Raw genomic sequence first — 22,749 nt, 5'->3', positions numbered from 1 at the left:
GAAAGGATCCGGACCTCTCCCGTTTCTTGTTAAAAGTCCCGAGTCTGGTCTCTCGCGACGTGGATGTATTTCCCATTACTCTATTTAAATTACCCTTCCCGATTTCCTTCGTTCGAGCTGGCCACGCCACAGGAGACCCATTGCTATTCAATACACCTGTCGACAAATTTTTTAAAGGCTCGTTTAAATGCATAGAAGGTCGAATCGCGAGCGAATCGATTGTCGACGTAACGGGAAACATTTTGTTCCTCTTCTTGCCCGACTTCAGAGGCGGACCTTTATTTCCATACGAGGATTCTGCCCGGCATTTCTTTCGTTCAGTCTTCTCAACGTCCTTCCCGCCATTAACCTCCATCGACTGCATTTCCGCCAGTAATTTTTTTCTCCGCTCGTACTTCGTCGAAAGACGAAATTGTGATCCCGAACAAGCTTCGTCGTGTATCGAGTTCACACATTTATTTGGCTCGCTCACGAATGGATTTTTCGAACGCTCCCCTTCCTTTCGCGATAGCTTTTTGGCTTCCGCCTTCGAGCTGATCGAGTGGAATTCGCGATTGCTCGTTCCCTTTCCATCGCGCGAAACCTCGCACTGGTTCCTTCTATCTTCGCTCGTGGATTCTGAATTTTTTATACCTGTCGTCGATTCACCGCGTTTCGAATTTCGCTCGCCCGCTACTCCTCCGCTTTTCGCCTCGAAGACTACGTTCGTCTGCGTCGACGCTCGATGTCGTTCAACGTCGACGCTCCACGCTACTTTATCTCTGCTTGGCGGCCTTCCAGCCACCATTTCCGGAGACAGGAACAAGCTCCACGTCGACGAAACTTCACCTTGCTTTCCTTTGTATCTTTCTCTTGCAATCGACTTGGTCGCGCTAGAATTCAAAGCCTCGTTCTTCCTCGACTCGTGGGATTCCTCGCGATTCTCCGTTCCTTTATTTACGCACGCCTCTTTCGATAAAACTTGATTGGATTTATGACAAGTTTCGGGTTCGAAAACGTAGGATTTGGGTGTCTGGTTGGCAAACAGATTCGCGTGTAGCGTGGCCGATTTCTTTCCGGACCGAGCTTCATCCCCTTTGGCCTGGCTTCGTGCCACCGAATTATCGTTCGAACTCGAGCACTTGCTTCCCGTCCGTAACCTGTTGCAAGGTTTGTTTATAGTATGGTTGTAGTTTGACTTGGCCTTGCCATCCGAACTTTTGTTCCAGCCTCCGTACTGACGTCTGCCGCTTGTCTCCGAGTCGCAGGAACAACAGAAACCCTGCAATCGTTTCCTATCATTAGCTACGATCGTTGAATATTCCTTGAAGAAAACAATCTCCTTGCAACTTTATATTTAGTCCTCGATCATTGTTATTCATGCATGGAAAACGTATAATATCTTTTTCGAATTTAACAAAAATTCTGAAACTTTCTACGTGAAATAAAGCTGTGAAATTGGCAGTTCAAAGTGTAGTCGACAGAGGCAATGAACAATTTGGTTTTTGAATACAACGAGAACGAGTTTATCCATAAAGTTTACCTGACTAAATGGGACAGGTTTTCCACGCATAAAGCTTCGTCCACAAGTTGGTTGCTCGGAATCTACATCGCACCCCGTGTAATTCGGGCTCCGGTTGTTAATCACTTCTTCTCTCGCCTCTGCGTTAACAACCTTGTTCAAAGTCGCGCGATCAATACGACTGTCCGCGAGATCTTGCCGACTACTCTGCTGGTATTTCTACCAACAATGGCTAAAAGGCTCCGTAGAACGTTATTCAATTATTATTTATCATAATCTGATAAGAAATCGACAAGTTCTTCGCGTGGCACGATAAATTACCAGCAGAGTCATCAGACGTAAACTACGTTATCTTTGCGTGGAAAATTAGGCTACTCAACTCTCCTGATACTCACACTTTGGAATTTCAACCCGTACAATTGCAACACGGTTTCTTGACGAACTTTGATCACGTAGGGATTTTGCAGTGGAATTTTTTTCATCGTTATGGGGTCCAGCACGTGATCGATTACTATGAATTTCTCTTCAATTTCAGTCTGATAACAGTATTCCGTTATTACAAAATGTTAATACGTAGTTCGTGATATCGTATAATATTTAAATGTTTTAAATTTTTAGAACACAGTAGGAAAAAGAAGAAAATTGTACTAAAAATGTAGTATCGTCAAAAATTGTATAAAAATCGATAAGCAGAACACCTTGCCGATATTGTTGAATCTCAAGCTGATAACGATGTTCCTGATGCAGTTTGTTATCGTCCCTCGATCCTGTTCCTCGTCGTACCTACGTTTTCCACGAACGTGAAAATCATCCCCTAACGTTCTACGAACGAAAACCAAGAATCGATTTTGCCAGTCGCTTGAAATCCATCGAACTCTACTCTAATTATTCTACATTCTATTCTTTCCATTCCGATAACTATATTATACAACATTCACATTAATTATGCAAAAGTCAAGTGAAAACTTATTGTACTTCTCCTGTGTAAATGCGGTGCAACGTGAAACCGTGGCCCTGATCTCGATCGCCGGTCGATTCCATTCCTCCGAATCTTCGTCGATGTGTTCGCGATTTGTGAACCGAGACGGGCAATCAGGATTTCTTGAGGGGTGAAACCGAGGAACGTATTCGAATTGCGACACATAGGAGGAGCGGGTCGTGCTCATTCTGGGATAAGAGACGAGTATCATCTGCACAGATCGATCGCGAAATGAATAAAGGAATTTCCCAGACGAGACTTCGGTTATCTATTCTCGAAAGTGTATTCGACAGTCGTCGACGTGTTTATCGGGTTACCCAAAGGATCAGGAGATGCCAGACAGCCAGTGACATGTTAGATTATCTGCCAGGGAACTCATCCTCGGCTACAGGCGCGCAGCCTCAAAGTTCTCGTCATGTAAGAATTTTCCACGCGTGCAAGAATGAAACTGGATGGAAATTTCTGTCTACTTTTTTTTTTCAAATAGCGATATCTCCTGACAGTTTTCGATTCGGATCGATTATGTTTTTCTTGGATGTTCCGTGGGGTTAGAAGCAGAGGAACGTCGAGACACTCGTCTGTTTCCCGATCGATAGGGAAATCGAACGTTAACGTCACTTTGTTCTATATTCAGGAAATCATTATACTTTGAAATACATTACAATCTCAATTGTATATAAACCATATTTATTTGCCATATCAGCTATCAGCCATTTACATTTACAACGGTGTTTGAATAACGTGACTTTATGCTTTCGATTCGACGAGGGACATCCGAGCGCCATCGATGACAGCTCTTCTTCCTCTTACGATCCGTTAAACATCGTTGAACCAATAGAATTTTTCCTACGATCAAGATCATCGAGAAGACGCGCGTCGAACCGTCCCTCGAGTTGCTTAAGTACTGCTTAAGAATATCACAGATCGCGATTCTTGCGTAAACGCACTAAAATTGTAACAACCTTCGCTAGCCGTCGGCTCGCGACAATCGGATCTCCTTTTTGGAAATCCTTTTCGCGGCACGATTGGTTCTTTTCGCTCGAATGCGAACCATTGCGTCTCCGTTTCGACGACCAAGGGGAATTACGAACACCACGACGAACAGCTCACCAATTTCTGTTTCACAAGCTCGTTGATAAAACCAAGTTACTCGGAAACAATCGCTCGACGAGGGTAAACGAAACCTGTGTACCTACCGTACGAGTATTTTGTGCAAGGAACGTTTAGAAAGGGAAACGTGCAACGTTTCTCGAATTGTAAAGGAATCGTTGCAAATTCGTGGATATCTCTTATTTCTAAGGTGTTGATAAAAAAGTTCTCGAGATTCGTACGAATCAAAATGTGTAAGATAAGGAGATTGAAAGGAGAAAGTAGAGTTTGGTGTGTAGATGCTGTCGTCGATTCGCCGAGGGAAGAGTGAGCTGCTCGCCTGCAGCGACTAGACTCAACTGAAAGCCGAATTTCCATCGAGAACCGAGCGAAACGGTGTCACGAATAAAAAGCGAAGCGTTAATCGAAATTTGTGTCCGTACGGAGAAAAACCGAACGAAACAGGTGAATAGAAGCGCGCGCTAACCAGCTTGATCTCTCTAAGCCTTCGTGGAACCAGCGTAAGGCGATCTATCCGCGACGAGAGATTTTCCAGCCAATCTATTTTTGAAACGATATAACACGGACAGCTCCTTTACGCAAACTTCATTTACGTTAAGTTAACTAAACTAAACCGAAAAGGATCATCAGGGGATACGTTATTTACAGGCTTTACAGACTAACAAGAGCGAAGACAATCGGTGCGCGAGAAACTAAACGATTCGCTTCGTAAATGTTTTCAGTTCGCGTTCGTTAAGCCGTTTGCACGACACGGTCTGATCGACGAGATTTCTCTCGCGAAGTACTTGCACTTCGTGTTCCATCGAGGCCTAGTCTCGATCCTCCAAGAGTCAATTTCAACTATACTCGTTACTCGAGAGATTCTAGAAATTGTTCGTTAGCTTTCTTACTCGATTTTTAACTCGAATAGAGACGCGAGTCAGAGATATAGCTCGCCTTTCCTACAAAGTTGCGCGTTAATCACGTGTTCACGTGACTACAACGTGGCCGTATACTTTTATTCTTGTCTATCGAGAAACTCTGATCTCGCTAATAAACGACATGCTTTGCTAATTCCATTAGCAAGCTTGCCGGTTCTCTACTCGCCTTATCGCAAACTGAACGATCGAAGCGCTTTTTGTAAATTTACTTATTCTGCGTGTGTACGTGTACGTCTTTATTAGTTTCCTTTTTATTCGTATTTTGCTCGTGTGTATCACACTCTCGTCTGTTCCGCCGTACAATTTATTGCTTTCACTATAATAAATCTAAGGTCCTCTAAAGCGTCATAGGGAGAGATATTAACATTAATGGCGCGTTTAAACGAGATTACTTCGACGACCGTACCGAAGATCGACATCTCCTCGGTTGGCCGTTCTTTAGACTCTGAAAACGCTGTAACAAGCTTATCTATCGGTCGATCCTCCGTCATCGCGAATCGCATCTTCCTAGCGCAATACTCGTCCATCTCTCGATGCATCCTTCCACTTCGATTCTTCGGTTTTCCGGATAGAATTCCTGCGAAATATCGATCCACGTAGTTGGCGATAAAAAACTAATCAATATAAAGATGTCTTGCAAGTATCGGTATTACCTGAACCGATTCCCTCCGACGCAAGATCGCTCGACAATTGCTGAAAAAATGATTAGCCCTTGTCGCTTAGAGTGTGTCCAACCACAGCACGCCATTTTCCGTATCGAATCCAAATGATCGAATATGTCGTAGATGAAATCTGTCGGTGAACGATTGTCCAAGCCTGATCATCACCATGTGGTACATTTGTTAGGGGGGTTCATTTTGGTTCCGATCGGGCAACGGAACGCATCCGCGAATGCTTGAGAGTTCATCATTATACCGTTGACTCTAAACACATTTTAATGGGTGGTATTTATTTCTCAATAACGTTAAATTCTTCGACTGAAGAGAAAGACGCTGGCTACCTTTCAGGCTGAGGTGTGTGATAATCGAGCTCAACGGAAAGAATGTAGGCCTCGGCAGTCATATTGGAACAGTAAGTCTGCAATATAATTCAGAAATAAGATTAGATTCCTACGATCGTCCCTCTCACATAGTTACAATTACACTAATTTCCATACGTTTATGAGAAACTGAAAGATTCAAAGATGCACAAAATGCAAAAATATATGAATTGAGATATGTATAATTTTGTGTGCTACACCAGATTAGCCGCGTAGTAGTGACACGCGTATGTGAGTATGAGTATATGTGTGCACAGCGTCTCGAAAAACAGATGAATGCAACTGGTACATTAGTAGTGTGGTATAGAAGGTGGTGAGACCAAGAGAGTGCCAAGACGGGTGCAAATATCGACGAAGATCCTGGAAATCGTTTATTAAATAAATCTAACACTATTTTAATATAAATCCTAAACCTAATCTAAGTATTCCTTTACTTTTATTTCGGCGATTAACCCTTTCGCTTCGGCAGTCCAGTCGGCCGAAGTACCGTCACTGAACGGAAACGCGCGCCAGAAATACGCACAGTGTGCGTGGTTGCTGTATATACGTTTTCCTAAGTCTTAAGTAACAATAATTCTTGTAAGAACCGTATATGAAATATCGTTTCACTGTCAATGGATTTAATAGATGTTTTAGCATGAAACAGTATACGACCGTTTGGATGTTTGAAATAAATTGCGCGAAACGTTTTGATGTTGTTTCAACAACGAGTAACTTCAAGAAGTGACTAATCCAATATGTCAATAAAATCTGTTGAGGTTATCAGATGTATGAACAGGGAAACGCATGGATAAATTGTAAAGTAGAAAATATATGTCGTATCATCTTTGGAAAACGGGGCGTGTAATGAGTCTTGCTGCTAGTTGTCCATACTTGTCTTATATCAGATGATGTTTGTTTATGGGAATGTATTACAAAAGTTAACAAGTGATATCGATGATTGAGTGATCGAGATGTCTATGACGATGAAGTTAGGTTCGATAACGAATACGCGGTCAACGGGATGACGATTGTGATTAGGAACTCGATGTACGTGTTCACTGGGCTAGTCGAACTTATCGGATTGCACCTCAGTTCAAGTGCAACTATCCTTATATACTCCTCTCCGTATTCCTCAAGTCAATCCCTGTTTTTAAGCAAAGTTATTTAATTTCTTTATGCCTCTGTTAGGTACACGTCCCTCACGTGATCGTGGCTACGTTCAGTGACCCATTATGTCACTTCGAGCCCAAGCCCACTGTCATAAATCTCGGACAATCATAATTGACTTGACTTATCAACTGCTGTTTCTCAGTTTTATTGTTTAAGTACGGCTATAATAGAAAGTCTGGAATAAAATATTGGGGACTTTCCCAAACATTCCGAAAGAAAGGCTCCGGTGTCCTTTCATCTCCGACATATATTTTAATACAGAAGTGTAAGTACAAGTAGGAACATAATTTGAGCTGGTCCTGATCCGCACGCTAGCAGTGTTACCCTACGACTGAAAGCTCCGAAGCCATCGTCGTCTGTTTACTGTCTATGGTCTGCTTCCGTCCCAGTCTATTGTCTATACGCTGTCGATGGCTTCAGTGCTTGAGAAAACTAAAAAGACGAGATGTAGAGTTTTCTTAGAACTGGTGACTACTTCAACAAAAGCAACAGAAGATGTTCTGGCGATAACGAAAATATATATTATTGACTACAGATAGCACTTGTATGCCGGATATATGAGGTGCCGGACCCAGGAGTCGTCGCTCTAAGCGAAAGGGTTAAGATCCACAATTCTCAACAATATGGAATATATAGAATGTATAACATTTAGCGCAATATATTTGGCTACTTACGCTCTGGTCTCTACTCTTCTAATTATATTCAAAAAGATACGAATTCGTAGAGTTAAAATGTGGATGAAAGGCATCGTATGTTTACCTGGGCGGCGCTTATGAAGAAAAGCTGGCTCGGCCGAAGTCCCTCTAATCCGGGAAGACTTCGATCCTTCCCGTTCGTCAGGGTATGCCAGGTTTTATAAGAAATTTGCAAGGCTCCGATATCAGCGACATTCTCGTTCCTCGTCACGTTCCAATCGAACTGAAAAACCATTCGAACGAGTTCCACCCAACTTTCGATATACTTGCTCGAAGAAAATATGTGAAAAAAATATTCTCTACCTGTACAGCAACGTCGTTCCCATAAAACTGAACCTTCCTCCAGAAGCTTCTGGCATAAAGCCTCGCAACGCATTCGATCCTCGCTTCCAACCTCTTCCAAGACTCTGGCGTGATCCAGAGCCACTGATCGACGTTCATATCGGGATCCAATGGCAGTCGACGTCGATGGAGGTCGAAAGCGTGGAGAATCTCGTGACCGATCACCGATCCTAGAGTCGCGTGCGCTGCATACGCTGGCCCAGCATCCCAGGACCATGACCAAGCTGTCATCATTGCCAATGGAATGCCTGAAATCGATGAATTCCCTCGTCAATATTCTTTGGCCAAGCTTATAAAATGTTCAGAGATCCATTTTACCTATTGTGTTCGTCGAAGATTCGTAGTAAGCGGATACGCTATAGGGATGACGACGTCTGCAAAGATAAAATTAATTTTATCCCATTCTATTATCGATGGGTTTGCAGCAATAAGGAGACAGTCCCGATATCTACAATCGTATTTATCGGAAAAGAAAGAGAGACATAGGTTTCCTGTTCAAGAATGTAGAGATTTAGTACTATGAATATTAGCTGACTACGACGAATGCACAGTACGTTGCAAAGCGACTCGATTTTGATCGATCGTGAATTAATTTGGTTTAAAATAAATTTTCTTGCGTCAGATTACTAAGAAAGTGATTAATCCACTTTTATTTTCGATCCTATTGTTAGGACATTCGAAGTAAGAGAATGCTCACTTTTCGGTGACGTTTCTGCGCAAAACCTTGTCGTCCACGGTGCGAACCTGTCGAAATCGTTTCAACACGGTGTGGAAGAAATCTGCCGGATCGATCTCCACCTACCGGAAGTGATAGATGGCAGTCACGAATAGCTGACGGAAGTATCGCTAGGAATACGCGCGCGTCGCATGCAAAGAAGCACGAGGAAGGCCTCACCTCGGCCATTTCGCGGGCCAGCAGGCTCTCATTGTGGAAACCAGGCCACACGTGAAATCTTCCCCGCAACGAGTTCAGCTTCAACAACGCCTGCGTCCTTGTCTCCTCGTCTAGCCAAGATTTCACCAAAATGCGCTCAGCTACTGTCTCTTTCACGCGTTCGAACAGCCCTCCCACCTGTTCGCGACACGATGCAATTTGTATCGCAACGTTTTCACCGAGACAAAGGAAAGAGAAGAGAGAAAGAGCAACGAGAGCAGAATAGAGAGAAGCAGACGCTATTTTTCATCGCCTTACCTTGTTAGCTAGGTTTTCTAAATACTGCGGCGTGTACTGCTGCACATACAGAGCACCCACGATTTCGCTGAAGACATCCTTCGTCAGCTTGAAACAGGACAGCTCCCAGTCCTTGCTCCCGGTCACGTTCACGATGTCGTGCAGGGTATCCGTCGCGTACAACAGCAACAGTCCATTGTGAATAATCCTTCGTAAGGGTATGCACTTGTGAGTATTGTTTGCGCGTTTAAAACATCGCTTTCTATCTTCGTTTTATTCGACCCACGAAAATAGCTATAACTCTCGTACGAGTGTTCGTACGAAATAATAGCCTGTGGGGATATGTATTTCAACGGAAAAGAGAGGATAATGTCCTGGCGGCTATAATAATGAACAGCTGGCCCCGAAAGCATAACGAATTAGCGCTATCGATTCTATCGAACCTTGCCATGCCTCCGCCACAAGCGCGATCTCGTTTCGACAAATTCGAGGATACGTATCTCTTTCTTCCCTCCTTGAGCTACGTGCATGTGACAGTATTAACGGAACTATAATTTCGATTGAAGTGAAATCATCGTCCCTATTAGTAGAAACTCGATTCTGGTTGATATGGGGCGAACAGAGTAGCGCAGATGGGCGGAATTTTCGCAACGAAGGGTAATGGACGAATTAGGCACCGATTTACGATGCATGCTCGCTGCTGGTATCAAAATTTACGGTCGTACCACGTTTATTAACCGCATACGGTACGCTGCACTGCGTACGAACTTCTCTGCTCATAAATGTTACGCCAGACGCTGATAGCGTTCTCCGCGCTAACAACCTTCGCGACATTTAACCTACGCTACGCTTCCATTTTCATCTGCCCCCGAGCTCTCTACGAGATTAATTCTGGCGACGTTGCGACGGTTTAAGAGATGATTTGGAATATCATCTGGAAATTAACTGGCGCACACATTCCTAAGAACTTGAAATAAAAGTTGCAAGTCGGACGTTGAAAATTCCAATTTCAAAGTAAACGATGAACGATCGTAAATCACGAGGATTGATATTCAAAGCTACAGCAAATGTGAAAAAAACGTTCCGTGTCCAAAGAACGCAACGAGTCCGAATATTAAGGACGATAGATGGGCAGAAATTGGCGGTAGGATGCAAACGTCTGGTTCTTTGTTGCGCGGAATACCTTCGGCAGTAATTATCGCGGTTTGCTGGCTGTATTCATCCTCCGGTTGTGTCTGTCTGTCTGCGAGAGATAATAGCGAGGGACGAGCATAGGTTGCCAACTGTGACGTTTCGGAATCCAGAGTGTTTGCTCCGCCAACCAGTCCGTTCTGCTGATATTACCGTAAACTGACAAACTTCGAGTTTGATAATTTGTAGGTAGCCCGTGTCTTGCTCGTTACCCACTCGAGAAGAATGTGACAATCAACGAAGAAGCTACCCTCTTTAACTTTCCAAGACTAGTCGAATATTCGAAATAATTGTCCCCCTGTGGTGAGATATATAAAAGGCGAAACTATCAGTTAGCTTGACGTTATAACGTGCTCCAGAATCTGTTGCTTCGAATGTAAGCTTTACATCCGACCAGCAAAGAATTTCACCTTGGATTTGCTGGAAAGGCCGAATTCCACGTGTTCAACGACCGAATAACCCGAGTCAAGGTATCCGAACTTGATCCTCCGGCGAATACCGCATCCTGCTACCTCTTTTACAACGTGCAATTTTTTTCCTTCTCTCTCGATTCACTGAACAGCAAACATTGTCGTGGGAACTCGACCGAACCGAGCAGCCAATTTACCCATCGAACTTTCTGCTTTCTAATTAAATTCGATGCTTCGTCGATTTTCTTCTTCATTCGCGTCGCTATCGTTTCCGATAGACTCTACGTAAATCGAGTTACCGATCTACTTTACGAAAGAAAAGAAAGTTACCACTTACCGGCAGGTCCACACTCGAGCATTTTACGCGATTAAACCTTTTTAATCGTTCGACAACGATAATAAGCTTCGCAGGAATCACTTAAGGGTAGAGAACATCGTGTTGCCGTTTAACTACGTTGGTACGCGGCTGATACGCATGCATTATGCAAATTCATCGGCGGCCGCATCGTCAAAGCGAAGTCTGTCAACGTTTACGACATTCCGCAATCGGTATATGTAATCCAACCGGCATCCAGCGTGAAATTCAACCGAGCGTGGCGAGAACTTCGTTTAATGTAATCAGTACGATTTGCAATAATCGAGGCTTCTCCAAGCTACTTCCAGCATGACTCGCTATATCCCCGTACATGGTTCAAACTATCCTAATAAAAACTGTTTACAGCCGTGTGACTACCATGGGAATCAGTTTATAGGAATTCGCGATCCACGAAATCCATCGCGCTGAAATTTCGTATATTTTTTTTAATCTCCCGCTCTGCGCGAATATTCGGATGAATTGGCCTCTTTCGATACGTTCTTCCTTTTTTTTTTTTCTTTTTTTTTTTTTTACTACACGTTGAAGCGACAAATTATGGGAAGCAAAGTTTGCTAATTGACGCAACGATAGGCGATTTAATCGCGTTTCGATTGCTGGTTGTTCCATAGCTTGTTTCGATTACCAACCGAACAAACACACATATCGACGATCTGGCAATTTGTACGTGCGGCTGGATATATTAATCCCCCTGACGAAGAATCCTCGTGGCGATGAAGCTTTCGACCGAATCGGTGGATCGCGCGGTGAAGATCGTTTTTCTCAAACCCCTTGATACGAGGATTAAACGATTGGCGGAACACAATCGCGGAACCGTATCTGCGTGACCTACCACCATTTCAATTGGCTAGCTCAGCCGTTTTTGAAATTACCACTGTTAATAAAACTTCCAACAAGCGTATCGTTCCTCTTTCACGAATTATTTTACAGATTATTCATCGAAACAATAATGATGTTCACGTTCTTGCTGACGAATTCAAAATCAACAAGCTCTTCTAACGTTTGCTCTCCGTTTAATGGATACTTCATTCGTGATCGAACGTATAAAATGTTAAGCAACTTGCAACAATTCCAATCGATCAGGTTGTCCGACGACAGCGTGAATTTGCAGCTCTCGATCCCAAAGGAGCAAGCTCGAAAACGAATGTATCGAAAGCGACGTAAATTTGAACGCGAAACGTTCTTCCGATCAGCCAGTTGTAGCTCGTTCAATTAATATTCATTCGTTATGCAATTCTCGGATCGACAGACCGATATTTACACGCGATCATCAACTTCCGCAATATCGACCGCTCGTTATCGGCTTGTATTTCGAGCCAAAGATCAAAACAACATTTACGTCATATAACGTTATTTATGAGGAAAATCAACTGGGATAGCTGACAGTTGAACTGTAACTTCCACGTTCATGAAATTATCATTAGCATACATTGAGTATTACTTGTGAATATATTCCGCTCGTTGACGAACAAACAATATACGGAGAAAGTGAAAACTACGTTTCAAACGAATGTTTTAATCGAATGAGTCCGCCTCGATAAACGAGTTTACGTCGAAAGAAGCCGTGGTATCGATAATTCATCCTATTTACGTCTGCTTTTACACTCGCCATAACAGTTCTGTTTAGCATTTATGGCACGACGAATCGAATTGGTTCGGCTAAAAAATATCCGTACGGCTGCCATAAAGGAGAAAATTACGGGCAAAATGTGAATCTCGCGACGAAAAATGGTATGGCGATCGTAAAAATCACCGGTGCACCAACGATGCTCTCTGTCGTTATTTTTAATACCACGCCGGTGGTTTGGTTAATAAACAAGTCGCTATAATAATGGCAGGCGTGTTTTTACTCGTTTTTTGGATGCGTTGCTCTTTGCCGCGGTAAACGCGCGTGCAGCTGGAGAACGGTAAGCGTGTTCGCGTGCATCCGATCCGCGAACCATTTGCCCTTGTTTTAATTAACGCAATCGATCGACGAGTATTTTTGTTGTACAGAACATGATCCTAACGAGCAGGATTTATTCCCCAGACGCGAAAGCGTGATTATACGGTTCCACCTAGAGCCGTGAAATTGCAACTACAGCCACGGTGTTGTTCTTTTCAATTTAGTTCATTTATTAGTCATTATGGGATCTATCAATCAACGTCCATGTAATTTATGGTATTTGTATTTCCTCCGCGTTTCCTCCATTTGAGATTCTACTGGCTCACGTGTTTCTTAATTAGTATCGTAATACTAATTATGCATCTGTGAATCCTGTTATGTGAAAGTGTAGTTGATCGCTTGGACTTCGACTGGTATGAACCAACAAATGTCCTAACGTCTATGAACTGAAGCGTACATTTTCTGCGTTTAGAGAAATGAGGGCCACGTACGAAGATGCGATAGATAGAACACGAACATTCCGCAGTTCTACGATCGATTCTGTTCTACGATTTGTGTAATCAGCTGTTAAGTCAGAAATCATGTGCCGCAGAGGTGTTCGATTAAGGTTCCACACGGCCAGGGTCTTTAATATTCCATGGATCGGGCTTAATGTCGCGGAAAGACCAGGAGGAATCGAATTCGTACTTCCATGGAAGATACGAGCCTGCGAGATTGCGCTTGGCGCTGCATCTTTTCGCGAACGCGATAAATTATTTTCCAACCTTTTCACGGGGGATTTAAATTCCGCCTTATCAAAGCAACGAGACCGCGAGGTTGCGAGAATTTATGGCAGCTGTTTCGTTTCACTGCGATACCGACACCACCTTTTTTTCAAATTTCAACGCTAAAAATACCACGCCAGTCCGCGAAAAGTCCACCGCGCGTACGCTTTGATTGCCAGATGCTAGTTGCTCTCGGGGAAAGAAACTGACAATCCTCGAATTTCGTGCGAGTGAGAAATTCTGACGAACTTTCCCAGGCAATTTATCGAGGCGTAAAGTGGCGCTTACCTTCGGGAAAAACGATTCAGCAGTTTCCCAAGGCTGCGGAAGTAACGCGGAGCGGTAACATAAACGTAGACCAGTTGATCGTCGTAGCCGTAAGCAGGACGTTCCCGATTGCGGCTGTGATTGTAAAGATCGGCAGTGGCAGCGCCTAAAGTGGCGTTCAGCAGCGTCCCCCACCTTATCTAACCCAGGAACCAAGCACATCATTTTTCCTCTGCAAAATTGCCGATGATATCGCGACACGCGTTAACGTCTACTCACATAACCGAAACTTTCTTGCAGATACGACATGTTGAAAGGAACGTACACCCTCTGATCCACGTCCACCCAATTGTATAGATCCTTGTGCTTCGGATAGATCTGTAGGGACGAAGCAAAAACGTTATTCGATGGATGAAACGGAGCAAAAGGGAGCAGAATGATTCGAGAACGTAGCCAAATTGGACGATGGACAAAGAATGAATGCGATTATAAAGTAAATTGTCAAAGGGTCAAAGTGAAAAACGCTTCAAAGATATTTAGATAGCGATTCGTTATTGGGCTGTAAAAGATGTATCGACTCACCTTGCTGAGAGATAGACAGAATTGTAGCAGCAGATCGGTCTCCGAGGCGCGATCCTTCGGATCCATCGTCTTTGGCAGAAGGCCGTCAACGATCTTCTGAATCCTCCGCGACCTTTGCTCTTCCATTTTATTCTGAAAGCAATCGTCCACTGCGTGAGATCACCCGATTAATAGACTTTAGGTCTGTGTGTATTTAATCGGCCACGCGTGTAAAATCTGCTCGCCCACTCAACGAGGATAAGCCCGCGGATTCGTCAAAAAGATTCGAGTGTTTCTGGTCTGGTGATCGTTAAAGGATCAGGATTGATGATCGTGAAAGGGAAACGACGAGATAGGCAGCCGGACAAATGCGTCATCCGTGACGATGGAGAAAGATCGATGGTTCGAACGTTTGTGAAAAGACGGCGGACTGATACTTGGAAGGGCGAATCTCGAAAGAACTTGAAAGTTTCATCGCAAAAACTAAACCGCGATTGTCTTCGAAGATGCAAATCCAAGATCCTTCTTTAAAGTTGGAACATCTCAGACGTTTATTACTTGCTTCCATGATAACGACGAACCAACTTTTCCAACGCGGCTTTTCTCGAGAGGAAGGCCGGAATTACTCGAGCGTAAATAATTTCGCGGGAGATCGATGAGCGCTTCCGGCGCGACTCCGCTATCGGAGGGAACGCGTCAACGGGACGAAAAAAGAGAAATTGATCGAAGCTCACGTTGATAGGGCCATTCAAGACCGAGGATGGCTGCTGGTTCTATCTTTGGCACGCATTTCGTCGGAATTTTTCTGCTCGAGGAAGGTTACAGCCAGTGCGCCGCGATTCGCCCCGGCGCCGGTTGTACTTCTCCGAATGTCCATGTATGTAGCGTAATGGTACGACTATCGAGCAGCTTCTTTTTCTCTGCTTCATTTCCTTCTTCTCCCCCAGCGAGCAAAGTTTCACGCGTTCCCCTGAGAACTGGAACAGCGCTCGCCGAAATGTCTTCCGGTAGCCTTGGCCGGGCCATTCCCGCCATCGTCGACACTTTCGTCGAAATGGTCTCAGAGAAGAGGTGTATTTAATAGACCGCGATTTCTTGGGAATTCTCTTTGGACGTTTCGATGATCTTCCTACACGATACCTAAATTTTACACGTATTCAAGACACGCGTTTAAAGAGAAATAATTTCCATTCGAATCGTTGGTCGACTACAAGAGCGTAGATTTCACTGCAGAATTATTAGATCCTCCACATTCTATCGTTTCTCTATTTCCAATATTTTAGCAAGTTCTCCATTAACGTTCTTCTCATTGAGACGAAGAACTACTTGAATCCTCATCGACGCTGGCGAGTGGCATCAGATCGGAGAACAAGACCAAGTTGATTGCTTGAAATCCTTTATGAACAGTTCACGGGCTGTACAAGTCCCGTTATTATTAACGGTTCGACGAATTAAAAGGAACACCGTGAAGTCGATGGGCATCGTTATCGAAGTCGTTAGCGTGGCACAAAGCTGCGGCTTCCATTTCCTTTCGCGACAGTGTGTCATCACGTGCGATCCACCCTCTGCTTTTCCTCTTTCTCCCTCTGGCTCTTCAGCTTGTTCGGTCGGCGTGCCCACTTTTCACCCCTGCGCCCCACAAAAATAACGCGACCCAATTTCTCCAAGTTTCCACAGGATCGAGCCATTGATTCCGTGGACGTGGGTTCGATGGGACGAGATTCTCGTCCAACTCCGCCTGTCCTCGAGTGTTCTCCAACGATCGTTCCCTATTCGCTGTGTTCCTCCTTCGGTAAATAAATGAAGTCACGGCGAAGAAGCTCGTCAGCCAAGCAGAGCCAGCGAATGGTATGGTAACTAAAGCAATATCCGCTGGTTCGTGTTTTATTCGCGCGGAACGAACGGCGGAATTGAAAGCGCGGCGGGGGATTCCGGCGAAGACCCAAGCCGAAAACCGGCGGATGAAACGGAGAAGCCGAGGCTACCCGAAGGAAAAATTCATCCAACAGAAAGCAGGAACGTCCCAATTATGGGAAATTGGCGTTAGATATTCTGGAACCATTGGAAGTTCGGTCGTTTCCTTCGTCGGGGGCAAATTTTAAGGAAAGAGTTTTCTAAAGAATTTTTACCTTTGCTAAATTTAATAAAGTTTCTGAGGATTGGCGTGGCAGAACTTGGTAGTTTGGTATTTTAGCTATAGCTAGCGTAAAGAGAAAGTAACAAGGGAGAAAGGAAAATGGACAGCAGCGATACAGAGACAACGATTCTGCCTGGGGAATATTCGGAAAAAAAGTTCGAAACAGCGACGCTGAAATCGGAACGACGCCCAAGCGGGCAGGGCCGAATTAATGAGCTGGATTCGATTACTCGTCTCGATACCTGGCCAGATTTTTTGTCCCGACCACGCGCTAAAGCGTCGTAGGGATTTTGAAAATTCAGCCTCAGGCTGCTCGGTGCTTCGGTGAATTTTTTTTTACAAAACCACGATTCGATTCTCTTCGTTAGTGAAAATTTCACTCAAATCGACCGAGCGAAAGATAATTTGAAAAAATGATAATACCTGGAATTCCAAAGAAAACCTAATCTATTATTTTAGATTAAATTCGCGCTTAGTTTTGAAATTGAATTTATTTAAATTCTTTCTAGTTTCTACTGACTGAATTTATTTAAATTTATTCTAGTCGACTAGTATCCTTGCATGTTACGCGCATGTCAAGAACAGGTATGGAAATAGTAATAACTCGTGGAACAAGGAAGCGTTAATTAAGTAGACGCGTTGTCCAATTCTTTTAATGAACGTTTTAACGTTGCTGGGCTCGAGTAAATTAATAAGGTGAATCCGATAATTCCCGGCCAACGGTCGCGGTTTATTTACACCGGTTAGAGCTTAACTACTTATATGTATTTTCAGGGTGACAGGGTAGCGCGGTGAAAAAGGTCCGACCATCGCGTGGCGTTTTATTTCACAGGAGACCGTGCAAAACGCGACCCGCAGATTAAGCGTCGGAATATAAAACGATGAAACGCGAATTTATTAAATCCGCGTTGCCGGCCAGTCTAACAAAACCAGTTACGAATGGCTGCTCGTCGTTTTCAGAAATTAAGCAAAATGATCCGTGTCCCTTGGCCGTCATCTGTCCAATTGCCAAAACAAAGAACTTGATGAAAGCGGACGGTGTAATTAATTTTTGGGACGTAAGAATATTTTTAACCAGCAAGAGGACGCGATTGAAATTTTTTCATTCTGCCGGGAGTGCTGGTATAAGTAAACTAATCAAAATTATTCTTTATTGGAATTTTAAAATATCGAAGCTTAGGTGAGTAGGGCATAACCCAATCTTACTATGTATACGTCCTTTTCACTGTTCCACCGTACGAGACGAGATATTCTTCGAACAAAAGCCTTTTTCGCATGCAGATTATTAAAGATGTAGCACGACGTCGCATCGAGTCCCACAAGCAGAGCAACGAGGCCACCGACGAGCCCGGCAAAGTCATTAATTTAAATTTCAATTCGATTTCCATGTTACTCGTTCCCAGAAGCGACGGGGTCCGGCAAGAAATCGTACGGTCCAAACGAAGAATGGCGCAAAAGAGGGACGCGGATGACGTCGCCGTCCGCGTTCGTGATGATGCAAACAGTCACGGTGCATTTAGTCGAATTTCCAGCGTTAATTAAGGTGACGTAATCGTGGGACACGTGTCAGAGATGAAAGCGAGGAATCGGACATCGGGTCTGATGTGGCTGGAAAATAAATTGAAGATGGATCATGCTGAATGGTGCTTCTGTATGTTCTAATGCTCTTCGAAGGATAGAAAATAGAGAGCCGCCTCGGCAAAGGCTGACACGGACCAACCATAATGTCCCTTTCACGAGTCAATTTCGTTTCGAGATACGAGTCGCGAAAGTGGACGGCGCGTATTACGTTCAATCGTTTGCTACGCATTCGTTACGCCAGGATTTTTTCAAAAATTAATGCACGCACTTTTCCACAAAAGAGCATGGAATTACCGTGTTATCGTATTGAGAATTTTGGGTCTTAATTGCCGAAATAATGATATAGGAACTCTATATTTACACTTAGAATTTATATTAGAATAGTTATATATTTATTTGATGAACGATTTCAAAGATATTCATCGATACACGCTCGCACGCGTCTCACCTTCTTCCATAGCAGACTGTTAACTGAACAGTTTACACTCCTTTGTTTTCGAGACGCCGTGCACGCACATATTTCCACACACTGAAATTCACATACAAGTATTACTACTACACAGCTAATCTAGTCTAGCACATAAAATTATACATATCTCAATATATTGTATTAATACTGTTTGCTCGTTGTGTCGTTTACGTATGGCAATAACTGGCGGGAAAAAGATCGCGCGCGAAAGTAATTGTTTCAGTGAGATTGTTTAACGAGTTTAATATCACACTCGAAGTCTCTAGTCCCTCTATCAATTTTCCTAGTTCAAACATCATCCGCCGCGTAACATTTACTTTCCATTCGTTCTCCGACAGTAGAGCGAAACCGTGTCATTCGTAAAGTGGAGATTTGTCGAAAAGTCACAGTCATATTTACCGCGATAAATCGCCGGGAAAAACTGCTTACGCAGATTCATACCGGATACGAATGTTTTTAATCCGTGGAATATCAGTGGTTTGCGAGAGCAAACGAAGCGTCACGACCTCGCTGTGCATTTGCCCGGATATTCAGCCACTTTGACTGCGAATCGATATTCTTTTGATTTCTCCTGATAATCAAGACACCGATTTAGAATCAAACAGAAACGATCGGTTCTAAAAACTTGGATCGAGAATGAAGCAAAATCATCGGCTAGAAACAAATCCTCGACGTTTACAGAGGCTCGGTCGTTTCACTGAACCACTGCAGAAATAATAAAGATATCTTACCGGAAGAATTCTGCATTTCCACGATACGCGACACATTTAATTACTGATAATTCGTCGTTCTGTAAACATTGGGTTGCGGGGAATTTCATTAAAAGCTGGCACGCGCGCCGGCAGATGTTAAACGAAACCGTGCGTAACTCGCCGAGCTTCATTAATCAAAATCGCCGTAACGTTCGTACGTGGATGCATCGAGGAAGCTGGTCGTCGCGTTCGATGGATTAATTCCACCGGATCGTTGTGTCCGGTGAATCAATTCGACGGTAGATAATACGAATAAATATAGATACGCTGGGAAAATAACGAAGTCGTATCTACTATCGGAGGACGTTGCCGAAATTTATCGCGTTCGGTGGCAAAAAAATAAAACTTGGCAGATTAATTTTCAGCTCTCGGCCACCTTGCGATCTGCTCGTAAATTGCGAGGTGTGTTTCCTCGGAAAACGGAAGGTCCCTGGCGAGGTATCGCTGTTCGAATAACGTGCAATTTTTGAAGAGAAAATTCAGGCGCGAGAATACCCCGGAGAACGACTCGATATCGCCAAGTCAGAAAGCGTAACGATATTAATATTCATCGTGCGAATTAATATCAATGGCCACTACTCTGACCGGAATTCGAACATGGCATTTATTAAATTTAATCGAACCCTTGTATCTGAATTAACGATCTCTCCGCCCGATGAAACGAGCGGCCAGAACGAGGACACTAAATATCGTTGCCGGTTACGTCTGCGCGTTTCGACCTCGTGATATAACGAACAGCCGATTTCTCGTGTTTCTTTCCTCCTTTCGTTGCGAACCGGTCAGCTCGATACAAAATTTATACGCGTTAATTGTTGGATTTATCGAATTCTCTATGTAAATTAAACAGATTTAGTGTGCTTATATATACATATACGTGTGTGTGTGTGTGTATTATTATTTATGGATGAAATTTAGTGGCCGGTTATCGTAAATTATATAAAGGGCCACAATAAAATCCGTAAATTATTTAAGACCCAGACGAGGAGGATGTGCATACAAAGTAAACCAAGTATCTGAAATATATGTGCTCGTAAAGATAGTCTATCTTTAATCAATAAACGAAGCACTTCATACAAGTTTTTAATCGTTTACGAAACGGACATTTTTCATTTATGCGAATAAGTCTGAGGGTACCTATTAGCAGTTATTATAATTTCATTGATATATCTGCAGGGTTATTACGCATATGCTTTATCGAGCGTCGCAAGATTAATAATGGTCTAATGCTTTCTTGGTATATAAATAAGCAAGAAGCATAAAACATGGAAGGAAGAGTAAAACAGGCCCTTGAATCTTCCCTTCTTCCATGATAAATCACGCACCTGAGAATCATCAATCCATCCGAAACCACCATCGGTATCCTACGAAATTATACGGCATTGAAAAAGTGGTTGAGAAAATAAAGATGAAAGAAAGAAAAATAAAGACCGCGGAGAGGAAATATCGCAGAGAATGTCATGGAAAATTAAAAAATTAGTGTTGTCAACGGGCTAAGGAAAACGATGAACAACCTACAATCATATTTACGAGGATCTGGAAATATCGGTATGGATTGAGGTATTTTCTTTTGATTAGAAATCAATCTCGAAGCAGTAAATTAATTTTCCAAAAGCAATCGAAGGGTATCTCGCTGCTCCAATCCCTAAGCATCCATCTTCTCGTCTCTAATTCGATTCAAAGCGACACATTAAGACGAATGGTGAAAATAGCAGAAAAAACTACGCTCGCGAACCGCTTCTCTTTCGAACTCGCAGTGTACACCGAGTTTGATCTCCATTCGAGAATTTCGCACGAGTGGCCAGTTCGAGGGGATAGTTCGAGAGGATATCGGCGTAATTTCAACGGAAAGCTGCGATTTGCCGCGTGTACATGATAGCTGAAGCTAAATAGGCCAGCCAACGAGTCCGTCGGACTATTTATTCCATGGATGGACCTCTTTATTGCTATCTCGAGGAAATTTCACTCAGTCGCGACGTTGCTTGTCTGGCGTCGGTGCTGCTTCAAACGATGCACTTTCACGAAATTTACCGATTCGTGGGAACAAAGGACGCTGGGACGCTTGTCACTGCTGAAAAATTCGACCAGAACCGATAGAAAATTATAAAAACGATATAATCGTTTGTTAACGCCGACACATATACTCTCGATACTTCTATTCAATGGCTGATTAATGTCCCTAACTGCTTGTCATCAAAGATCGTGAAAAATGGGAACGATCCTCGAGCGGATTTGACTCGAGTTTGAACGACTTCGACATGGCAAAGTATCGTTCAATGGCGTGTTATCGTATGAATAGCTCGACAGAACTGTTGTTTCTTTGAAAAACCGTACTTGCTCAAACAATAGCCTGAATAGATGAACGTTATAAATTTTATTAAGGTGAGTTAGACAGTTCGCGTAGTGGTCGTGTGCTGCTAATTTCGAGTTCACGTTGAAGCCACCGGTCGCTAGTTAATTAAAGCTACTTGTTTCCGCGTTATAATATTCCCAGTTTGGTTTTCTTCCGCGTGGCTCTTTCCTTCGAGTATATTTTCCGAAACAAGCTGCTCGAGCGCGCGCTGAAAGGGAAACATCTTTTTAAGTATCCAACGAGCAGTTCTGGCCAGCCCCCACTTCATTTACGCGGCCGCTGAATTCGCAATTTCGTTACCACTTTCGGTCCTTGTTTAATTGCAGTTGCAGAAAAGAAAGAATTTATCTCGCCCGCCGACTGAACTAGGCCGAGAGTTAAATTTGTTTTGCCGTATACTGGTCCATTCGTGATGTATTTTCGAGGAAAACTCGCGTCACGAGCTGCGCTACGTTTGTTCCTCGGCGCGCACCATTTGTCGTCGTAGGCCAACGTCGCCGGATGAATCAATTACGCAAATTAAATCCGACAGTTTCAGCCGCGCGACGGTGGATACGTTTCTCCGGAGGATGTCGTTCGATTTTCATGAGTCGCATTGATTGATTTCCACGCATCCTCGATCCGGACGCGTGCAAACTCGTCGGCCAACCAGCTCCGTCGCGATCTATTTAAAACTTCCATCAAATTAATTAACTGAGAACTACCGTTGCTCCATCGTCGAGCATCGTCGCGCTGGCATTGTTAAAAATACAACGTTCCAAAGTTGAACGACCGCTTATCGTTGCAGACTCTTCAACCACGTCGCTTCTTAAATGAAAATCAAAATTAAAAGATCAATAAGAAAAGGCTCCCGTTATGATCTTTAATCTTCTATAGTTCTTGGACGAAAGAGTGTTAAAATGAGGAAAAGCGAAGAAGCGATAAAATGGAAATTGCATTGCTTCTTTCCTGGAAGAATATTCGTAGGAACACGGTGGAACGAGAACGTGTGGAAGACAGCAAGAGTGGAAACGGTCAACGATTAACGCGACGCGTTAGACAGAACACGCGTTATCTGCGCTTTGTCACGACGATTTCCAAGAAAATTGATCTTCTCTCGA

General features: G+C 43.5%; 1 protein-coding gene across 2 annotated transcripts in view; it reads right to left on the bottom strand.

Annotated features, from left to right (window-relative positions):
* Positions 1-4,480: 4,480 nt before the first annotated feature.
* Positions 4,481-22,749, bottom strand: part of LOC139992481 (neprilysin-1) — a 75,837-nt gene continuing 57,568 nt past the window's right edge. For both annotated transcript variants that reach the window (XM_072013351.1, XM_072013353.1), the window contains 12 exons: positions 14,382-14,513; positions 14,079-14,177; positions 13,821-13,999; positions 8,931-9,117; positions 8,634-8,810; positions 8,436-8,536; positions 8,057-8,112; positions 7,700-7,986; positions 7,461-7,619; positions 5,511-5,587; positions 5,164-5,433; positions 4,481-5,087 (listed from right to left, as the gene is read on the bottom strand). In XM_072013351.1, coding sequence (XP_071869452.1) covers positions 5,334-5,433; positions 5,511-5,587; positions 7,461-7,619; positions 7,700-7,986; positions 8,057-8,112; positions 8,436-8,536; positions 8,634-8,810; positions 8,931-9,117; positions 13,821-13,999; positions 14,079-14,177; positions 14,382-14,513 — 1,554 coding nt within the window. In that variant the 3' untranslated portion in view covers positions 4,481-5,087; positions 5,164-5,333. The remainder of the gene's footprint in view (positions 5,088-5,163; positions 5,434-5,510; positions 5,588-7,460; positions 7,620-7,699; positions 7,987-8,056; positions 8,113-8,435; positions 8,537-8,633; positions 8,811-8,930; positions 9,118-13,820; positions 14,000-14,078; positions 14,178-14,381; positions 14,514-22,749) is intronic.

This window comes from Bombus fervidus, chromosome 11 (genome assembly GCF_041682495.2).
Source record: "Bombus fervidus isolate BK054 chromosome 11, iyBomFerv1, whole genome shotgun sequence".
NCBI classification, from domain to species: domain Eukaryota; kingdom Metazoa; phylum Arthropoda; class Insecta; order Hymenoptera; family Apidae; genus Bombus; species Bombus fervidus.
Note: the sequence above shows the minus strand (reverse complement) of the source record. Positions and strands in the feature narration are given on the sequence as shown.